Genomic DNA, 18,641 nt, shown 5'->3' on the forward strand with positions numbered 1-18,641 from the left:
CAGATGAGATGAGAGCATTGTCTTCAATCTGTCAGTGTTACACCTCTGCTGAGAGACATATACCGAAGATTTTCCTGCTTTTCTAGACGCAGAGGAAGATTGTCAGAAGAAGACATCGTCAGGTTTTTATGCAAAAACGTTTGTACTGTCGAGGATTCCCTTTGTTTCAATGCACTCGGTCACCCTGTTGCTGGAGAGACGGCGGAACTGAATCGGTCTATACTCTCGTCTCGTAAACCGATTTGTCACTGGCTGGCGAAGGGGACATGAATATCGGAGAATTTCTCTGTTCACGGCCATCAAAAGAGAGACACTGGTGACATCATACCCCAAATCACGCAGTAGGACAGGACAGAGGCGAAGGGAGAAACATTATTCTGTAGTGTATTTCGACGAATCCTGCAGCAATGCCGGGGTTTGATTACAAATTTCTGGAGAAACCGAAGAGACGTTTTCAATGTCCATTATGCAGTAAAGCCATGCGCGAGCCTGTTCAAGTTTCTACGTGTGGCCACCGATTTTGTGACACCTGTCTACAAGAATTCTTAAGGTAAGCTGCGCGTGCGTGCGAGTGTGTGTTCCAGATCAAAAGCTACTAGCCTATTGGATTGCAATAATGATTTAGCATTTTGATGTGTTCTGTATACACAGCCTTAAAGAACACTGAAAAAACTTGTTTTCAAACTTCTCCCTGTATCTCTCTCGCTGTGCGCGCGCGCTACATGTGTCTTGTCTATGGATCACACTATAGGAACTAACCATAAATATGTCTTTGTCCGCATGTGAAAGTTTCAGTTGGAAAGTATATATGTAAACAAACCCTGTAGGCGTGTCCTTCCTTTGTAAGGCCTTTGCACTCACAGGTGAAGCAAAATTATAGGTAAAGGAAGTGGTGGTGACTTAAACCCTTAACAATAAATTAGGACATAGTATTATATGGGACAATACACCAACGTTTTTGAGAACGATCATTTAAATATTTTTTAAATTGTATTTATTGGTTCCTTTTAAATTTTGATAAGAGATTAAAAACATGAATTGAAGGTTATTTGTTGATGTAAAAATCGAAATGTACCGATTTTAAGGTTGTCATGTTTGGGGTAGGGTTGGGTCACAATAAATTATTTCCCCCCCAAAATAGAGTAGAAATTTGGTCCCCTGCTGAAAATTTTTGAATACCACTGCCTCACCTACCCAGCCTATGGTATTGAAAATGTTTAGAACATATTTCACTCATGTCAACTTTATTCCTCCAGATTAGCCAAATTGATTTATTTTTGTCCAAATATGATTCTATATTTCTGAATGTAATATCCTCCGGGTAGATATGTGTGGTATATTATGATACAGCATGACAATACAACAGCCATTGGGGGTGTTGTTTATACATGCAAATCTTTCATGAAGTCAGTTTCTTTATTTTCCATAACTGAATTCAAATTTGCCCAACTGGCAGAAGTCTGGGAGCCACCAATGAGAACTCAAGCTCTAAAAGGCCATAAAACAGAAGAGAAAACAATGTCTTGTTTGCATCATCATTTGGCACACTGCAATTGTAATATTGTGCATGTAGGTTTCAGATAATAATAAACCGTCAGTTTAAATTCTGTGATGAGGAAGTAATGTTTCAGTAGTTGTTGGTTTTGCAGACTTTGCTGCCATTCTAGCTGTAGTCGCCTACCATGACACATGTAAACAATTATCTAATGTTAAGACCTCAGGGCCAGGGACAGACCGAGAGAGGGGAGAGGCATGTTTGAGGTTGTCTGTTTGTGTGTGTGAGCCTGCATGGAAATATATCTGTGTGTGTGCATGTTTGTTAATGTGTGTGTGTTTTCATCCGGTCAGGCATAGGGGACCCTGGCCTATCCTCCCATCCTGTCTGTCTGTCTTTTTGCCCTGAGGCTATGTGCCTGCCTGGCTGGGTTTTGGGTCAGGGGGAGGGGGCAGGGTGGTAGGGGTGCTGGGGTAGTCAGCAGTGGCACTGCCTTGGATGAGGGGGGATTAGACAGATTCCTTTATTGGATTAAGGGCACAAGTGTGCTGAGAGACTGGCGCCCATTCACTCGGAGGTCATCAAATTCAAATCACTTTAGAATCATTTTATTTGTCACATGGTTTGAAAACAGCCGGTGTAGACTGACAGTGACATGCTTACAGGCCCTTCTCAACAATACAGAGAGAAAAATAGAGAAATAATCACACAAGGAATAAATATACAATGAGCCATGTCTGAGCCCGAGAGAAGATATGTCCCAAATGGAACTCTATCCCCTATATAGTGTACTATTTTTGACAAGGGCCGATATGACTCAGAAGTAGTGCACTTCAGTATATAGGGGGTAGGGTGCCATTTGGAACAGAGCCTCTGTCATGGTCACGTACAGTGTAAAATTGCTGCCAAAATTAAGATTTAGTTATGAGCCACTTGAGTTCCTCATACCTCTTCACCACTACCACATCCCCCCACCACCCATTGAAAGATGACTGAAATACTTGGGGTCTTACTTTATGTACAGTACCAGTCAACATTTTGGACACCTACTCATTCAAGGGTTTTTTTATATATTTTTTTACAATTTTCTACTTTGTAGAATAATATGGAAGACATCAAAACTATGCAGTTACACATATGGAATCATGTAGTAACCCAAAAAGTGTTAAACAAATCAAAATGTATTTGATTTCTTCAGTGTCCACCCTTTGCCTTGAAGACAGCTTTGAACACTCTTGGCATTCTCTCAACCAGCTTCACCTGGAATGCTTTTCAACAGTCTTGAAGGAGTCAACTGTTGGACCAAATAAATCATCCTCTCACTGTCAACTGCATTTATTTTCAACAAACTTAACATGTGTAAATAGTTGTATGAACATAACAAGATTCAACAACTGAGGCATAAGCTGAACAAGTTCCACATTCATGTGACTTAACAGAAATTGAATAATGTGTCACTGAACAAAGGGGGGGTCAAAATGAAAAGTAACAGTCAGTATCTGGTGTTGCCGCCAATTGCATTAAGCCACTGCGAGGACGATCAGCTGCCAGTCCTGTCTCCCTGTAGCGCTGTCTTAGGCATCTCACAGTACGGACATTGCGATTTATTGCCCTGGCCACATCTGCAGTCCTCATGCCTCCTTGCAGCATGTCTAAGGCACGTTCACGCAGCTGAGCAGGGACCCTGGGCATCTTTCTTTTGGTGTTTTTCAGAGTCAGTAGAAAGGCCTCTTTTTAGTGTCTAATGTTTCATAACTGTGACATTAATTGCTTACCGTCTGTAAGCTGTTAGTGTCTTAACGACCGTTCCACAGGTGCATGTTCATTAATTGTTTATGGTTCATTGAGCAAGTATGAAAAACAGTGTTTAAACCCTTTACAATGAAGATTTTGAAAGTCTTTGAAAGACACGGTCCTGAAAAAGGGACGTTTCTTCTTTTGCTGAGTTTCGATAGGTGTGTGCCTTTCCAAATCATGTCCAATCAGTTGCATTTACTACACGTGGACTCCAATAAAGTTGTAGAAACATGTCAAGGATGATTAATGGAAACAGGATGCACCTGAACTCAAAATTGAGTTTCCTAGCCAGGAGTCTGAACACTTCCAGTTGAAGTCGGAAGTTTACATACACTTTAGCCAAATACATTTAAACTCAGTTTTTCACAATTCCTGACATTTGATCCCTGTAAAAAAAATCCCTGTTTTATGTCAGTTAGGATCACCACTTTATTTTAAGGATGTGAAATGTCAGAATAATAGTAGAGATTTCTTTCAGTTTTATTTCTTTCATCACATTCCCAGTGGGTCAGAAGTTTAAATACACTCAATTAGTATTTGGTAGCATTGCCTTAAACAATTTAAACTTGGGTCAAACATTTCGAGTAACCTTCCACAAGCTTCCCACAATAAGTTGGATGAATTTTGGCCCATTCCTCCTGACAGAGCTGGTGTAACTAAGTCAGGTTTGTAGGCCTCCTTGCTCACACACACTTTTTCAGTTCTGCCCACACATTTTCTATAGGATTGAGGTCAGGGCTTTGATGACCACTCCAATACCCTGACTTTGTTGTCCTTAAGCCATTTTACCACAACTTTGGAAGTATGCTTGGGATCATTGTCCATTTGAAAGACCCATTTGCAACCAAGCTTTAACTTCCTGACTGATGTCTTGAGATGTTGCTTCAATATATCCACATAATTTTCCCCCCTCATGATGCCATCTATTTTGTGAAGTGCACCACTCCCTCCTGCAGCAAAGCACCCCCACAACATGATGCTGCCACCCCTGTGCTTCACAGTTGGGAGGGTGTTCTTCGGCTTGCAAGCCTCCCCCTTTTTCCTCCAAACATAACGATGGTCATTATGGCCAAACAGTTCTATTTTTGTTTCATCAGACAAAAAGTACGATCTTTGTCCCCATGTGAAGTTGCAAACCATAGTCTGTCTTTTTTATGGCGGTTTTGGAGCAGTGGCTTCTTCCTTGCTGAGCGGCCTTTCAGGTTATGTCGATATAGGACTTGTTTTACTGTGGATATAGATACTTTTGTACCGATTTCCTCCAGCATCTTCACAAGGTCCTCTGCTGTTGTTCTGGGATTGATTTGCACTTTTCGCACCAAAGCACGTTCATATCTAGGAGACAGAACGCGTCTCCTTCCTCGGCGGTATGATGGCCTCGTGGTCCCATGGTGTTTATACTTGCGTACTATTGTTTTTACAGATGAACATGGTACCTTCAGGCGTTTGGGAATTGCTCCCAAAGATGAACCAGACTTGTGGAGGTCTACAATTTCTTTTCTGAGGTCTTGCCTGATTTCTTTTGATTTTCCGATGATGTCTAGCAAAGAGGCACTGAGTTTGAAGGTAGGCCTTGAAATACATCCACAGGTACACCTCCAATTGACTCAAATGATGTCAATTAGCCTATCGGAAGCTTCTAAAGCCATTAAATCATTTTCTGGAATTGTCCAAGCTGTTTAAAGGCACAGTCAACTTAGTGCATGTAAACTTCTGACCCACTGGAATTGTGATACAGTGAACTATAAGTGAAATAATCTGACTGTAAACAATTGCTGGAAAAATTACTTGTGTCATGCACAAAGTAGATGTCCTAACTGACTTGCCAAAACTATAGTTTGTTAACAATAAATTTGTGGAGTGGTTGGAAAATTAGTTTTAATGACTCCAGCATAAGTGTATGTAATCTTCTGACTTCAACTGTATGTACATAAGGTTTTTCAGATTTTTTTATTTTTAATACATTTGCAAAAAATTCAAAAAACCTGTTCGCTTTATCATTATGGGGTATTGTGTGTAGATAGAAAAGGGCAATTTTAATCCATTTTAAAATCAAGCTGGAATGGAACTAAATGTAAAAAACTGTAAGTGGTCTGAATACTTTACGAATGCTATGTATAGGGAATAGGGTGGCATTTGGGACGCATGCAATGTCAGTGACTTACAATGTCAGTGACATTATTGACTTGGTAAGCTTGTTAAACTGTCGTGCCAAACATAGAGGCCCCAATCTCTTGGCTGTTTTCATAACGCATTGTTTTCTCAGCCTAGAAAACATCACACTTTTTCTGACTGGTATTTTATCCTCTAAAACATTTCGATGCCTCATGAGGTTTGTCCACTCCTACTTTACTTCTTTCTTCATCTGTCAGGATCCTATTGGTCCAGCTGACATGGGGTTTAGGCTATTTGACAGCCACTTCACCTCTCCATCGATCTCACACTTTAATCTAGTCAATTGATTAACCCAGTAAAAATCCACACGTAGCGGAGTTCACTGAGTGTGTTTCCATTGGCTTAGTTAGCACACTGCAAACCGAGGACACAGACCATTGCACAAGAAGGGGTTGCACAAGATGCAGGTGAGATCATTGCTTCAGGTTTTACACTTTTCATATGCTATCGTACAATAACATTTCCCTTTTCTCTGACAGACCCACTACTTTTGACACAATAATAGCTTTATTTGCTGAATCATGTCTTTGTGAAGAAAAGGTTTCGCTTGCCTGTCAGTCTGTCAGCATGTGATGCTAATGGGCTGTGTTTCCACCCAAGGAGAGAGAGGGAGGGAGGAATGTTTAAATACAACAGGCCAACAGGCAGAAGCCCTGAAGGCTGCCTGGCCCAGCTCTGATGTAGAGTCATGGGGTAGTAGAGCAAGCACAGACCTGAGGCTTATCACTTCTGCAATCAACTGTGAATCACATGCTGTACCACTATGTATGCTGGTCTTGACCTGTGTCCCAAATGGCACCCTATTCCATATTTTTGGCCAGGGCCCATAAGGCTCTGGTGAAAAGTAGTGTACTGTATAGGGAATAGGGTGCCATTTGGGACGCAACCCTGGTTGGCGACGGCAAAACGCTTATCATAGGCCTTGGCAATTAGCTGAATACCTCATGAGCAAAGGAGAATAAACACTCAAACGATTAAAAAAAACTATTATCCCCATGATATAGGGCAAGAGCAGCCTTACGTGCCTAACCCATCCCATACATGGAGTCATCTATCTTGCGTTAGTGTTTGTGAACCAAGGCAGTGTCACACGCATGCTACTGTGCCGTCTCTGTGGGAATGATACAGTGCTCCGGCCTGGTCTTGACAGGGACAGTTATTGGGTTGTTCTGCCCAATAACTTATTCCAGGATATGTCTCCCAAACACTATGGTCACCTACTGTAACTTCTTCCTGGATGGGCCTCCCTAACACTATGGTCACCTACTGTAACTTCTTCCTGGATAGGCCTCCCCAACACTATGGTAGTCTACTGTAACTTCTGATTTCCTCTGCTGTCCCGTGGAGCTTACAATCTAATTGGTATGTCTCCCAAATGACACCTTTTTCCCTGTTAAAGTGCACTACTTTTAACCATGGTCTATAGGGATCTCGTCAACAGTAGCATACTATGTAGGGAAGAGGGTGCCATTTGGGACGTGGTGAATGCTTTGTGCTGTTTTGCTGATGCAGGCTATAGGCCTACTCATCTCTTTTTCTCTGCTCCCTGACTTTTTTTTATGGCTTTCCAATCTCCCACACATGTAGTAACACAAAAATCTAATAATTTTATTTGTCACATACACATGGTTAGCAGATGTTAATGCGAGTGTAGCGAAATGCTTGTGCTTCTAGTTCCGACAATGCAGTAATAACCAACAAGTAATCTAACTAACAATTCCAAAACTGCTGTCTTATACACAAGTGTAAGGGGATAAAGAATATGTACATAAAGATATATGAATGAGTTGATGGTACAGAGCAGCATAGGCAAAATACAGTAGATGGTATCGAGTACAGTATATACATATGAGATGAGTATGTAAACAAAGTGGCATAGTTAAAGTGGCTAGTGATACATGTATTACATAAAGATGCAGTAGATGATATAGAGTATAGTGTATACGTATACATATGAGATGAATAATGTAGGGTATGTAAACATTATATTAGGTAGCGTTGTTTAAAGTGGCTAGTGATATATTTTACATCAATTCCCATTATTAAAGTGGCTGGAGTTGAGTCAGTGTGTTGGCAGCAGCCACTCAATGTTAGTGGTTGCTGTTTAACAGTCTGATGGCCTTGCGATAGAAGCTGTTTTTCAGTCTCTCGGTCCCAGCTTTGATGCACCTGTACTGACCTCGCCTTCTGGATGATAGCGGGGTGAACAGGCAGTGGCTCGGGTGGTTGTTGTCCTTGATGATCTTTATGGCCTTCCGGTAACATCGGGTAGTGTAGGTGTCCTGGAGGGCAGGTAGTTTGCCCCCGGTGATGCGTTGTGCAGACCTCACTACCCTCTGGAGAGCCTTACAGTTGTGGGCGGAGCAGTTGCCGTACCAGGCGGTGATACAGCCCACCAGGATGCTCTCGATTGTGCATCTGTAGAAGTTTGTGTGCTTTTGGTGACAAGCCGAATTTCTTCAGCCTCCTGAGGTTGAAGTGGCGCTGCTGCGCCTTCTTCACGATGCTGTCTGTGTGGGTGGACCAATTAAGTTTGTCTGTGATGTGTATGCCGAGGAACTTAAAACGTACTACCCTCTCCACTACTCTTCCATCAATGTGGATAGGGGGGTGTTCCCTCTGCTGTTTCCTGAAGTCCACAATCATCTCCTTAGTTTTGTTGACGTTGAGTGTGAGGTTATTTTCCTGACACCACACTCCGAGGGCCCTCACCTCCTCCCTGTAGGCCGTCTAGTCGTTGTTGGTAATCCAAGCCTACCACTGTTGTGTCGTCTGCAAACTTGATGATTGAGTTGGAGGCGTGTGTGGCCACGCAGTCGTGGGTGAACAGGGAGTACAGGAGAGGGCTCAGAACGCACCCTTGTGGAGACCCAGTGTTGAGGATCAGCGGGGTGGAGATGTTGTTGCCTACCCTCACCACCTGGGGGCGGCCCGTCAGGAAGTCCAGTACCCAGTTGCACAGGGTGGGGTCGAGACCCAGGGACATGATGTGATACTAAAATTGTATATGGTTATATTATGTAAAAAATAATGGTGCAACACTAATAAATCTAATTATTTTATATAATGCGCTTTCTCCCGCATTGGATACGGTCACTGTCCACGGTTCTGAAACATAATCTTCAGTGCACTGTAGAATTGGCACCTTTCCCTATGTTGCTATGTGCATAATAGCAAAGTTAACCAGCATATTGCGATTAAAAGCAATAGGGGTAGGCAGAGACGAGGACACAGGACATTTCATTTGGTTTATAATCAATAGCCGAACTGTTAAATGTGCCTGGCTTTATAAATTATCCATATATATCTACAGAAATAAGACTGATCTTGCTTATTTGCCTGTTTCAGTTTTGTTTATTAGCCTGCTGATTCCGTGAGCACCAAGCCTCATGCAAAGGCAAAATGTCGGATAAACAATTTCACAGATTTGGCTGTTTTTAATCTTTGCTATGCTGTAATAAAGGCTTTAATTTTTTTTGTCGTTAGAACAGCTTATCATTTATTTAGTGTAAACAGCACTGTTTCAAACAGGCAGAAAAATTGCACATAAAATGCATGCAGCTCTCACTCCTATTCCCCCCTTTTTCTTGATCTCCTTATTTGTATTTTTACAATTATTATTATTAAGATCATCATTATAATAATCAGTAATGTCGTTATCATTAGTGGTCTTTGTATACTAACCTTGTATAACCACCATCGAGCTCTAGGCCTAAGAGTCCTGTTTACTCTTAATACCGTAACTTACTTTCAATATATAGGCTACTGTATCAATCAATAGATCATTCATTCATTCATTCATTCATGCCATTACACAGCATACGAGACATTCATGCTTTGTAATGAAATCAGGCATTTTAGTTTTTAAATTGAATAACAAAGGGCGCTTTGAATAATTAGCCTAAACAATAAATAAACCGCAATTCACAAATGCATGCAACTGTTTTTAGTCTGCTGTAATAAAGGCTTTATCTTATTTTTTTGTTAGAACAGACTCTCTGGTACACTTCTTGAGTGTTTACACTGTTCCAAATGGACAGAAAAAATAATAATATTGTAATCTAACTGCTACTCTTTCTCACACATAATACTCAGGCAGCGCTTGCTCCTATACCCTCCTTTTTCTTGATATCCAGTAGTCAAATGTCTTCCACAGATGGGACTTCCCCTATCCCTCCTGAGTAACCAGGAAACATTTGCCCATTTCTAATTTCTTTTCACATCCTCCCCATCCATTTAGCTGTCGACATTACTGTGTTGGGAGTTTGTTATAACCAATTTATTTATGTGATTATCATAGGCTATAGGTCAGGCCCTATTGGTCACATGCATGCAACACTTACATGTTCCCCGTAAAGAGAGCAAGGGTTGAGGGAATATGGAATGTTTTTCGTAAACAAATGATGGATTTCCATAACAGAACTTTTCAGTCAGAAACAAGTAAGAAACTAAATGGCTGAATTGATGTAGCATCTTCAGCACGGACAGCGCAATAAACACTTGCTGTTGTGCCTTTTCGCTGCAGTAGGGAGGAGAGCGAAACAACGTGCGCAAATCACACAGGCACTCGCCGTCATTTCTTTTAACTGTGTGAACATCGGACTCTTTCTTGAGTCATTTGTCTTACTTTAAGCACACTGTTTGATTATATAATTATCAGACAAGCTCTGTGCATATGTAGTTGATTTTATTCAAACACATATGGTATGTCAATATATGGAAAAATAAGTCTAAACATTTTGATCAACTTATTGGTCAAAAGAACAGGATAACAATTGTTTTTAGTCTGGGACAACCCTAATCACCAGCATTATCAGTGCCTCCGCTACCTCCTACTTCCTCTCTCCTTCCTCACATCCTGCTTCTTCCTTCCATCCCTTTTGCAGTCTGGGAAAGAGAGTGTGCAGCAAGTAAACAAAAAGCTCATTGCAGTGAGGAAAGCTTTTGGAGGGAAGAAAAAGGGTATGATTGAAGTGGTCTGAGACAGCGGAGAGAGGGAGGGAATCTGGGTGAGCAACATTGGTCTCCATTAAAGCCAGATGAATTGACTTCTGTCCATTGTGTGTGCAGATTGATAGGGGAATGCAGAATAGAGGCACTTTTGGCCAGGGACTTATCTAGTGTCTCTTAAAGGACTAAATGGGGTTGGGGAGTACTGGTGCCCAGTTCTGTGTGTGAGCCAGGCCTGCTCTGGCAGCTGGGCCTTTGAAAAAGCGTGTGTGTTTGTTTGTGTGTGGGTTCAGCTGGACTAGTGATGAATGGCTCAGTGAATGAGGATCTCCAGTCCCCAGCCCCACACGCATCCTCAAGTCGCTTCACAGAGGCCTTCATAGACATTTATGTATATATGGCACACGAGGATACAGAAGGGGATGCGGAGTGAAAGGGATTTTTGCTTCGTCTATTGCTGAGCACAACGTAGTTCACTGTGCTTCGCTGAAGGGGGTTTAGTTAGCGGAGTGAAATCCCCCAGGCCTCTGCTCTGTTCTACTCTGCTCTACTCTGTTCTCTGGGTGGGTGGTGAAGACCACAAAGCTGAATATTGCTGTTCCAGCTGATGAACTGGGAATGGTGGAGTCTAGAATCTGGCTATAAACACTGAGGCAGTAGCAGCCCATACAAAGGAGTGACTCCTAGACACTGATCTTGGGTCAGTTTTGTATTTTCCTCCCACTAATGGTTCAGGTTAGGATTGATGGAAGGGAAACTGATTTATTAGATCTGTACCTAGGGGAAACTAGAGAAACTACCCCAGAGCTAGTACCTGATATACAGTAAAAGAGAGGCAGGGTGGACACAACCTGACATGGAAATATCCCAATGTAGCCTATCCCTATTGAGAGAAACTAAACCAGTACTTCCTCACACGTGCATGGACTTTGAAGCGATCCATTGTGTGAAAGTCCACTGATCTTTTCAAGTTTAACATGTCAGTTACACATACCGTATGAATTATAGCTCTGCCCTTCAGAATGACTCCATGACCTATATGGTGCTCATTCACCCAAATCAACTGGTACAGTAGTCGTTACTTTACATGGACACACTGATTTGATGGCCTTCACAGATATGGTCAATAAAAAAAATACTTGTTCTGTATTCCATTAGGTTTTTCAGAATTAGGCAAACTCCGGTAACCTGGGGAATGCATTAATCCTTTGTTGTTTGTAATGGATGACCTCACTAAAACAACAAACCAACAAGGTTGTATTTTGTCAACCTGTATGGAACTTACACCACCAGGATGTTTCTATTGCCCTGATAAGAGGTTTCTGTTGTGGGTGTGACTGTAAAACAACGTCTACACTTGCAAAGGTGATGATGTGTGCTTGTGTTTACGTGTGAGTGTGGCTGGGCGTGAGTGTATGTGGTTGAGGGAGTATTGTATACTCACTGAACATTTTGTGCGTCACTCACATGGCATGATATACAGTGCATGCTGAAACCTGAAGTCACCCATCCATTTATCTTTAGGGCACCATCTTTTCTCATTCAGCTCCTTGGCAGAACATAAGCCTTACTGTTCTCCAAGCGTTTTCCCATAAGACCCCCTGTACCATACGAGGAGTGATATGGATGTGAGCCAGGACATTGCAGGATGATGTCATTGTATAGGGTCTCATGGGAGGAAGCTGATGGGCTTTAGACGTCCAGCTGTGATGATGACATCACTGAGAGAATGCTATCGGTCTGTTTCGCACAGCTGCAGAGTTCCTTCACACAGACTCTCTCCCTTATGGACTGGACGGCCCAGTTGCTATTCTCAAACTCCCTTAGTGGGAACTAGGGTCATTTGGTTGAATTTTCTGCAATAGTAATTTTCTATGCCTTGGTCACTGGTGTAAGGGCTTCGTGATGCTAATTGTTGGTCTAAGCTAGGAAAATGTGAGTAAGTCTATGTACATTTTTTCAGGACAAAATTTCACACCTCTCAAAGAGAGAAAGCACTTAAAATTCTTGTCTAGCCTCTCCAAATACGCTGACAACATTCCTGCATCAAGGCTCTTATCTTCCCAGTTCTCTTTATCAACATTGTTGGTCTTATACAAAGTGTGCATGAAGCATCCCTAGAGCAGGTTTGGGACTTGCCGAGACTCGTCCATGGCTATAGGAGGTCTTATTCAAACAGCTCGGAATCTGGCAGCTCTTCAGGCTAACAAAGGTGGTAGGCATTCCAGTTATGCAGCGGAGCACCTTGCCCCTCACACAGAGAGCATGCTGGGGCCAAGCTGCCAGTCCCAGCCCTGTCACTGGAGCCTGAGCAGTTGGCAGCCCTCCCAGCATGGCCAGTGCCTACACGTGCATGTAATGTGAAAGGGCTAATGTAAGGTGTTTATTGTGAAACATACTAGCCCTCACAGACTACATCAGGATTAATGGACAATGTACAACGAAGAGAGTTTAGGTTAAGATTGTGGGAACTGGGAAGTGATGAGGGATGTTAGGAGGTGGATGGATAGGCAGATTACCCTAATGACCAATTCAAGGTTACACAGCGGACATGGGAGGGTCTGCTTGGCCATGGCACAGCTTGTGCTTAGCTGTTCGAACCCCATTCCACTGCTCGGCTACATCACCGCACTGCTCCCTGTTGAGCTAATTGACTTCCCCCAATCTGTCTGTGTTGTGCAGAAACTTCTGCACTTGCTGTAAAGCTGACAGGCCCTCTGCAAATGAACACATGCACACACATGCTCAGACACCCACATACATTAAGCTAGTATAATGCATTAATTAATGTATACAATTTCTTCCCCAAGAGAGGCAACTGACTACTTTCTATTAAACCCAGTAGTCATGAGAGCTATTGGAAGCATGTCTGTGAGGGGTAGTTGATGTTGTGAGAGGCTCATTAGCGGAAGGCAGGCAGCTAACTGACTGACCATTGGTTCTGGTTGCTGAGTGGACGCCCAGGCATGTGAAGAATCTGTGTCTGGGCTCTGAAAGGAGAGCAGCTGGCCAATGGGACTGGAACGTGGGGAAGGCACCTGTCTTAGTGAAAGGGTCCACTGTAGACTAGAACAGGTGTTGGCATAGCAGTTAAGCTTTTCACTAAAAGCATACACACACATCCTGAATTATAGTCATTTATTCGGGAGAGGCCCCTTCAATGTTAAGGTCATTGCCATTCAACCCTAAGCCTTTCCGTTCAGCCCACTCCCCCTGGCCAGTGAAAGGGCCGTTGTGACGATGGCTCCCTTCCTTCCTGCCCTACCTTAACATCAGCTAGCTCTACTTACTGTGTTGGACAACTAACTAAAACCCCAATGACCATCCACCACCACCACTCTCTGTCTGTGTGGCATCCTCCCTTCTCTCTCACAGCTCATTTCAGATATGTCAACAATGCACAGCCTCCTCCAATCCTCCCTTCTCCTCCCCCTGCACAGATGGGCTATTGATCCTATGAAAGAGCCGAGCGGAGTAAGTGACTAGCTCACGTTCGTGGCCAGATGCATCATTCACTACCGCTCTGTTTAGGATGAGAGAGCATTTGTCTCATTGCAGTCTCTCGTCTCATTCATTTCTTAATTAATTTCCCATTTCAATTTGGCTTTTGTTCAGTGTCGCTCCTTTCAGTCATCATCCGGACCTGTAAATCAATACCGTTGAACAAGAGAAACCTGCTGAATTTTCTCTCTCTCTTGCTACCTTTAGCTCTCTCTCCCTCTCCACCGTCATAGAAAGCAGGGCCAGACTTATGTACACAAATAGTGTAACACTAAACTGGGCCATTGTGCTTTGTTTATGTTTAGTAAAATTCACATGGCTACTCAATGTTGTCACTCCTGGCAACATGAGCAGTTTAAAGAATGCATACAACAGGAGCACTGCCTTCTAGCTGTTTCGACACAAAGGAGTCTTTTTGACGTCACTGCCTCGCCTGGCTAAACAAAGAAAAGACATCCTCAAAAAGACGAGTGGACAGCAGCTTGAGCTGCAGCTGAATGCTGGTTTCAAACATGTATGGCTCAAGGAGAAGGGGACGGAGGGAAAGAGATGACTAGATTTCTCTGGCAGGTTATTTTATGTCTCTGTCTGAATGTTTGTGGGCTTGAGATTCAGACTGATAAGGGAAACAGGAGCCACAGCATGTCCGGAGACGAGCTTTCTGGCCTTATGGCGTGTGTGAACACGTGTACGTCACCGGCTAGACCACAGGCAGCAGCCCCCTGTCTGCTTACTGAGCTCTCTCTCACACAAAGAGCCTCACCTTCCCTCACTGTTACCATGGCCACAGCCAGCACAGGGCCCTCTCAAACGGTCACCAGCTGTGAGGTGCACAGCTCAGACACACTGACTTGAAATGAATTGGCTTACTGACAAAACAAGAAAAATGGCTTTTTCCTAAATGTCAGATACATGGAAATGCAGGTAGAGCAGAAATATAAATGATTATTATGTAAGGCTGTTTTTGCTCTGAAGTGTCACCATAGAAAATTGCCAGGGTAAGGCGTCCTTTTGATCACCTTTTGAAAGCAAGCAGCATTTAGTGAGGGAGTTTGAAGAAGGCGAGGTAGAGATTTTGGACAGTTTTGTGGCTGTGAGCAAGGAGAAAGCCTGTGATGAGTGACTCATGACAGACAAGGGAAGAGAAGACGCGTGGTTCTGTTCTGTGCCATCCGCCGCAATGATGACTGTGTGCATCCCAAATGGCACCTTATGTCCTTCATAGGCCACTACTTTTGACAGGGACCTATGGGCTCTAGTCAAAAGTAGTGTGCTATGTAGGGATGGGCTCTAGTCAAAAGTAGTGTGCTATGTAGGGAATAAGGTGCCATTTGGGACTCAGACTATTACTCATGCAGAGGCAGGTCACACTGCCAGGCAGGCGCAGGGTGAATCCACAATCATTAACTTCTCCACCTTGCACTCCTCCTCAGATGACCACGCCCTCACACAAGTTCCTCACAGCTTTACTTCTATGGAGGAGTTGAACAGAACTGATAACATGGTGTTTGCTTATCTACAAGTTATACCTTGAAGGCACGTTAGGACATAAGGTTCAGCAATTGGTGTTTATAGTTTTGTTTATTTATTTCTCATGGGGAATCGTTGTTGTTTTCCTGATTGAAACATCTCTCCTTCTCTTACCCAACCTGCTAATGAATGGGTTCAACAACACTAAAGGCGTGGCAGAATTTTTCCACAGATGTTCCATTGGGATTGAGCTAAATTAAGCCTCCCACACACCACACGGCACAGATGAAGTAGTGTACACACACATCCTGGTATCTCACTCACCCACATAGGCTTACTGTACATTCAGAAAGTGAGATCAAGGGACAGAGAACAAACCCTCTGACCTCACTGTTGGTAAATCCATAAATAATAGACCAATCTCTATGGATAAAGCACTAAGCACAGTAGATCACCTATATTCTATGTAAACCCTATCATGGTGAAGAAAGGAGAGCAACTTGGAACTTGAACTTGGTGCTGTTCCTTTTTGCATCAGCAGCTCCTAAAAGGTGACAAGAAGGACATTCCTTTTCTCCATTGTTCCCTCCAGACACAAATACAGCCTGCAATGAACCACGCTGGTCTTAACAATTTTTTATTTTTTATTTTTTTTATTTCACCTTTATTTAACCAGGTAGGCTAGTTGAGAACAAGTTCTCATTTACAACTGCGACCTGGCCAAGATAAAGCATAGCAGTGTGAACAGACAACACAGAGTTACACATGGAGTAAACAATTAACAAGTCAATAACACAGTAGAAAAAAAGGGGGAGTCTATATACAATGTGTGCAAAAGGCATGAGGAGGTAGGCGAATAATTACAATATTGCAGATTAACACTGGAGGCTTTATGGTTGTTGTGGGCATTGAGTATGAAACAAGAGCACAGTGGTGAATCACAGGTCAGGTAGGTTAGACACAGAAAAAGTATTGCTTTCATCAGTCCTCAATTTTATCTTGTTTGTCTAACTTACTCCTCATCTATTGATGTGCCATAGAAGCAAGGTATGAATAGCTTGATGTCAATTAATTCACTGCAAGCCTTGTCACCAAAGGGGCAGCAGGTAGCCTAGTGGTTAGAGAATTGGGCCAGTAACCGAAAGGTTGCTAGATTGAATCTCCGAGCCGACAAGGTAAAAATCTGTTGTTCTGCCCCTGAACAAGGCAGTTAACCCACGTAGGCCGTCATTGTAAATAAGAATTTGTTCTTAACTGACTTGCCTAGTTAAATAAAGGTAAAACCTTTTTTAAAGCATTTTATTGCATTCTGCTGATATATATCACACAGTGAATGTTTTGAAGGCACTGAGTAGTGATGAAAGGTTATTATACAAAAATAAGTCTCACCAGTGCCATCTTTAGCCAACGCTAGCATTTTGCTACATGTTACACGTCTCTGTGCAGGCTTGAGAGCAGATGCAGACTAATCAAAAGATCTGTAGTCCATAAGATATTATTAGTAGCAGGGAGGGATTATGTGTTCAACCCACCTGCTGTCCCTGGGGCAGTGTGCTGGGGAGAAGCAGTATGGAGTTGGTGAGGTAATCCGCCTTTAGCCACCAGCTCCCTGGATTAGCACAGTGCTAATGTTGGCCTGTCACCATGTTATCCTGTATGCAGGCCATTGTTGTTCTCCATAATTTGTGTCTGTTTTTTGTCGTCGCCTAAACTTTTCAATGGACCAGTGTGACAAAAGAAGTTGACACAGGGTTAGAGGGTCAGGACACTTCAGATCATGTTGTCTGCTTTCCTCTGTGTAGTCTCTCTTTCTGTAGGACCTCCTTTACATGACATTTTGTAAGTCGCTCTGGATAAGAGCGTCTGCTAAATGACTTAAATGTAAATGTAAATGTAAATTTTAGTCATTTAGCAGACGCTCTTATCAAGAGTGACTCACAGTCAGTGTGTTCATCTTAAGATAGCTAGGGGAAGACAACCACATATCACAGTCGGTGTAAGTAAAGTTTTCCTCAAAGTAGCTATCAGCAAAGTCTGTGCTAGTAGGAAAAGAGAAGTGCAATTTTTATTTTTCATTTGTTTATGATTCATCCTTGCTCTGTGCGAGGAGTAGGAACAACAGTCACTGTTATGAGTGCATTATTTCAGTGATGGACGAAGCACTGGTTTCTACTACACCGTGGAGTAGATGGCTTGGCTGTCCATGCAATCAAAGGGGCTCTGCCTGACTCACCTTATGCCTCAGTGAGCACAGAATAATGGTCACCAAGGAGTGTGCTCAACCAACAGAATAACTAAATGACAGTATAATGTGCTCTGTCATGTCAGGGAGCAGGTAAATCAAGATGAACTGGGCTGGAAGGTCAATGAACTGTCACTTGTCACAAGTGGCACTGACTGTAGTGTAACGCCTTGGACTAAGAACATTTTCAAGGATGCCTAATTTAGAAACTAAACCGCTAGGTGGCTTGCGATAGATATATTACCTGTAGTTGGCCAGCCGCCAGTAATACTTTATGGAGAGAACCTTTTGTCTCGGCTTGGGAGTAACCGATCTCAGTGTGGTTTTAAAACTCTTTACAAGCGCTCAGGGGGGAGATTACTCTGGGGATACATGCTGATGGAGGAAACTAACTAGCCATGGGCTTATTCATCACTCTCAGTACTCCCTGGTGTATTGTCTCTGGGCCTGGTTTATAGCTATGGACTCGAGGCTTTGTATTTCGCCAAACATTCATTTCTAGAGGTTGATAGATGTTCTACTCACAGTACTCTTGCTTTGTTGTTTGGTGGTGGGATGCCTTCTGGGGGAAACCTCTACGGTATACTGTATGTGTCTGCTTATTACATCATACCTCAGTTTTGGTCATAAGTATCAAGGCAACTTTTGTGGTAAGTAGTGAAAAGTTCAATTGTAATCTTGGGCAGTCTTAAAGCTTTTTGCCTTCGTTAGAATGTGCAGTGGATTGACTTACTCTCTCAGGGATGCTGCAGTCTTTATCCCTAAAGTAGGCTGTCCAATGAGGTCTCAAATATACTTCATTTCCCAACGAGGAACCATCTCACCTCTGCATTAAGGAGCTGATACATCCAGCTAATCACAGGCAGTGCTTTAAGAAGCAGTCCTTTATCCTCCAGGGATGGAATAGTAGTCTTCTGTTTCTCTCATCCCTCAGGATTAAGACCAAACCTGCACTCTTCTCATCTGCCGGATATCCTGACGGTGAATACCTGAGATTAGTGAAGCGTTTGT

General features: G+C 42.9%; 1 protein-coding gene across 1 annotated transcript in view; it reads left to right on the plus strand.

Annotated features, from left to right (window-relative positions):
• Positions 1-18,641, plus strand: part of LOC135552922 (TNF receptor-associated factor 4-like) — a 42,816-nt gene continuing 24,175 nt past the window's right edge. The window contains exon 1 of the mRNA XM_064984865.1: positions 1-550. Within this exon, the coding sequence (XP_064840937.1) occupies positions 408-550 (143 nt within the window). The 5' untranslated portion in view covers positions 1-407. The remainder of the gene's footprint in view (positions 551-18,641) is intronic.

Source organism: Oncorhynchus masou, chromosome 13 (assembly GCF_036934945.1).
Source record: "Oncorhynchus masou masou isolate Uvic2021 chromosome 13, UVic_Omas_1.1, whole genome shotgun sequence".
Taxonomy (NCBI): Eukaryota; Metazoa; Chordata; class Actinopteri; order Salmoniformes; family Salmonidae; genus Oncorhynchus; species Oncorhynchus masou.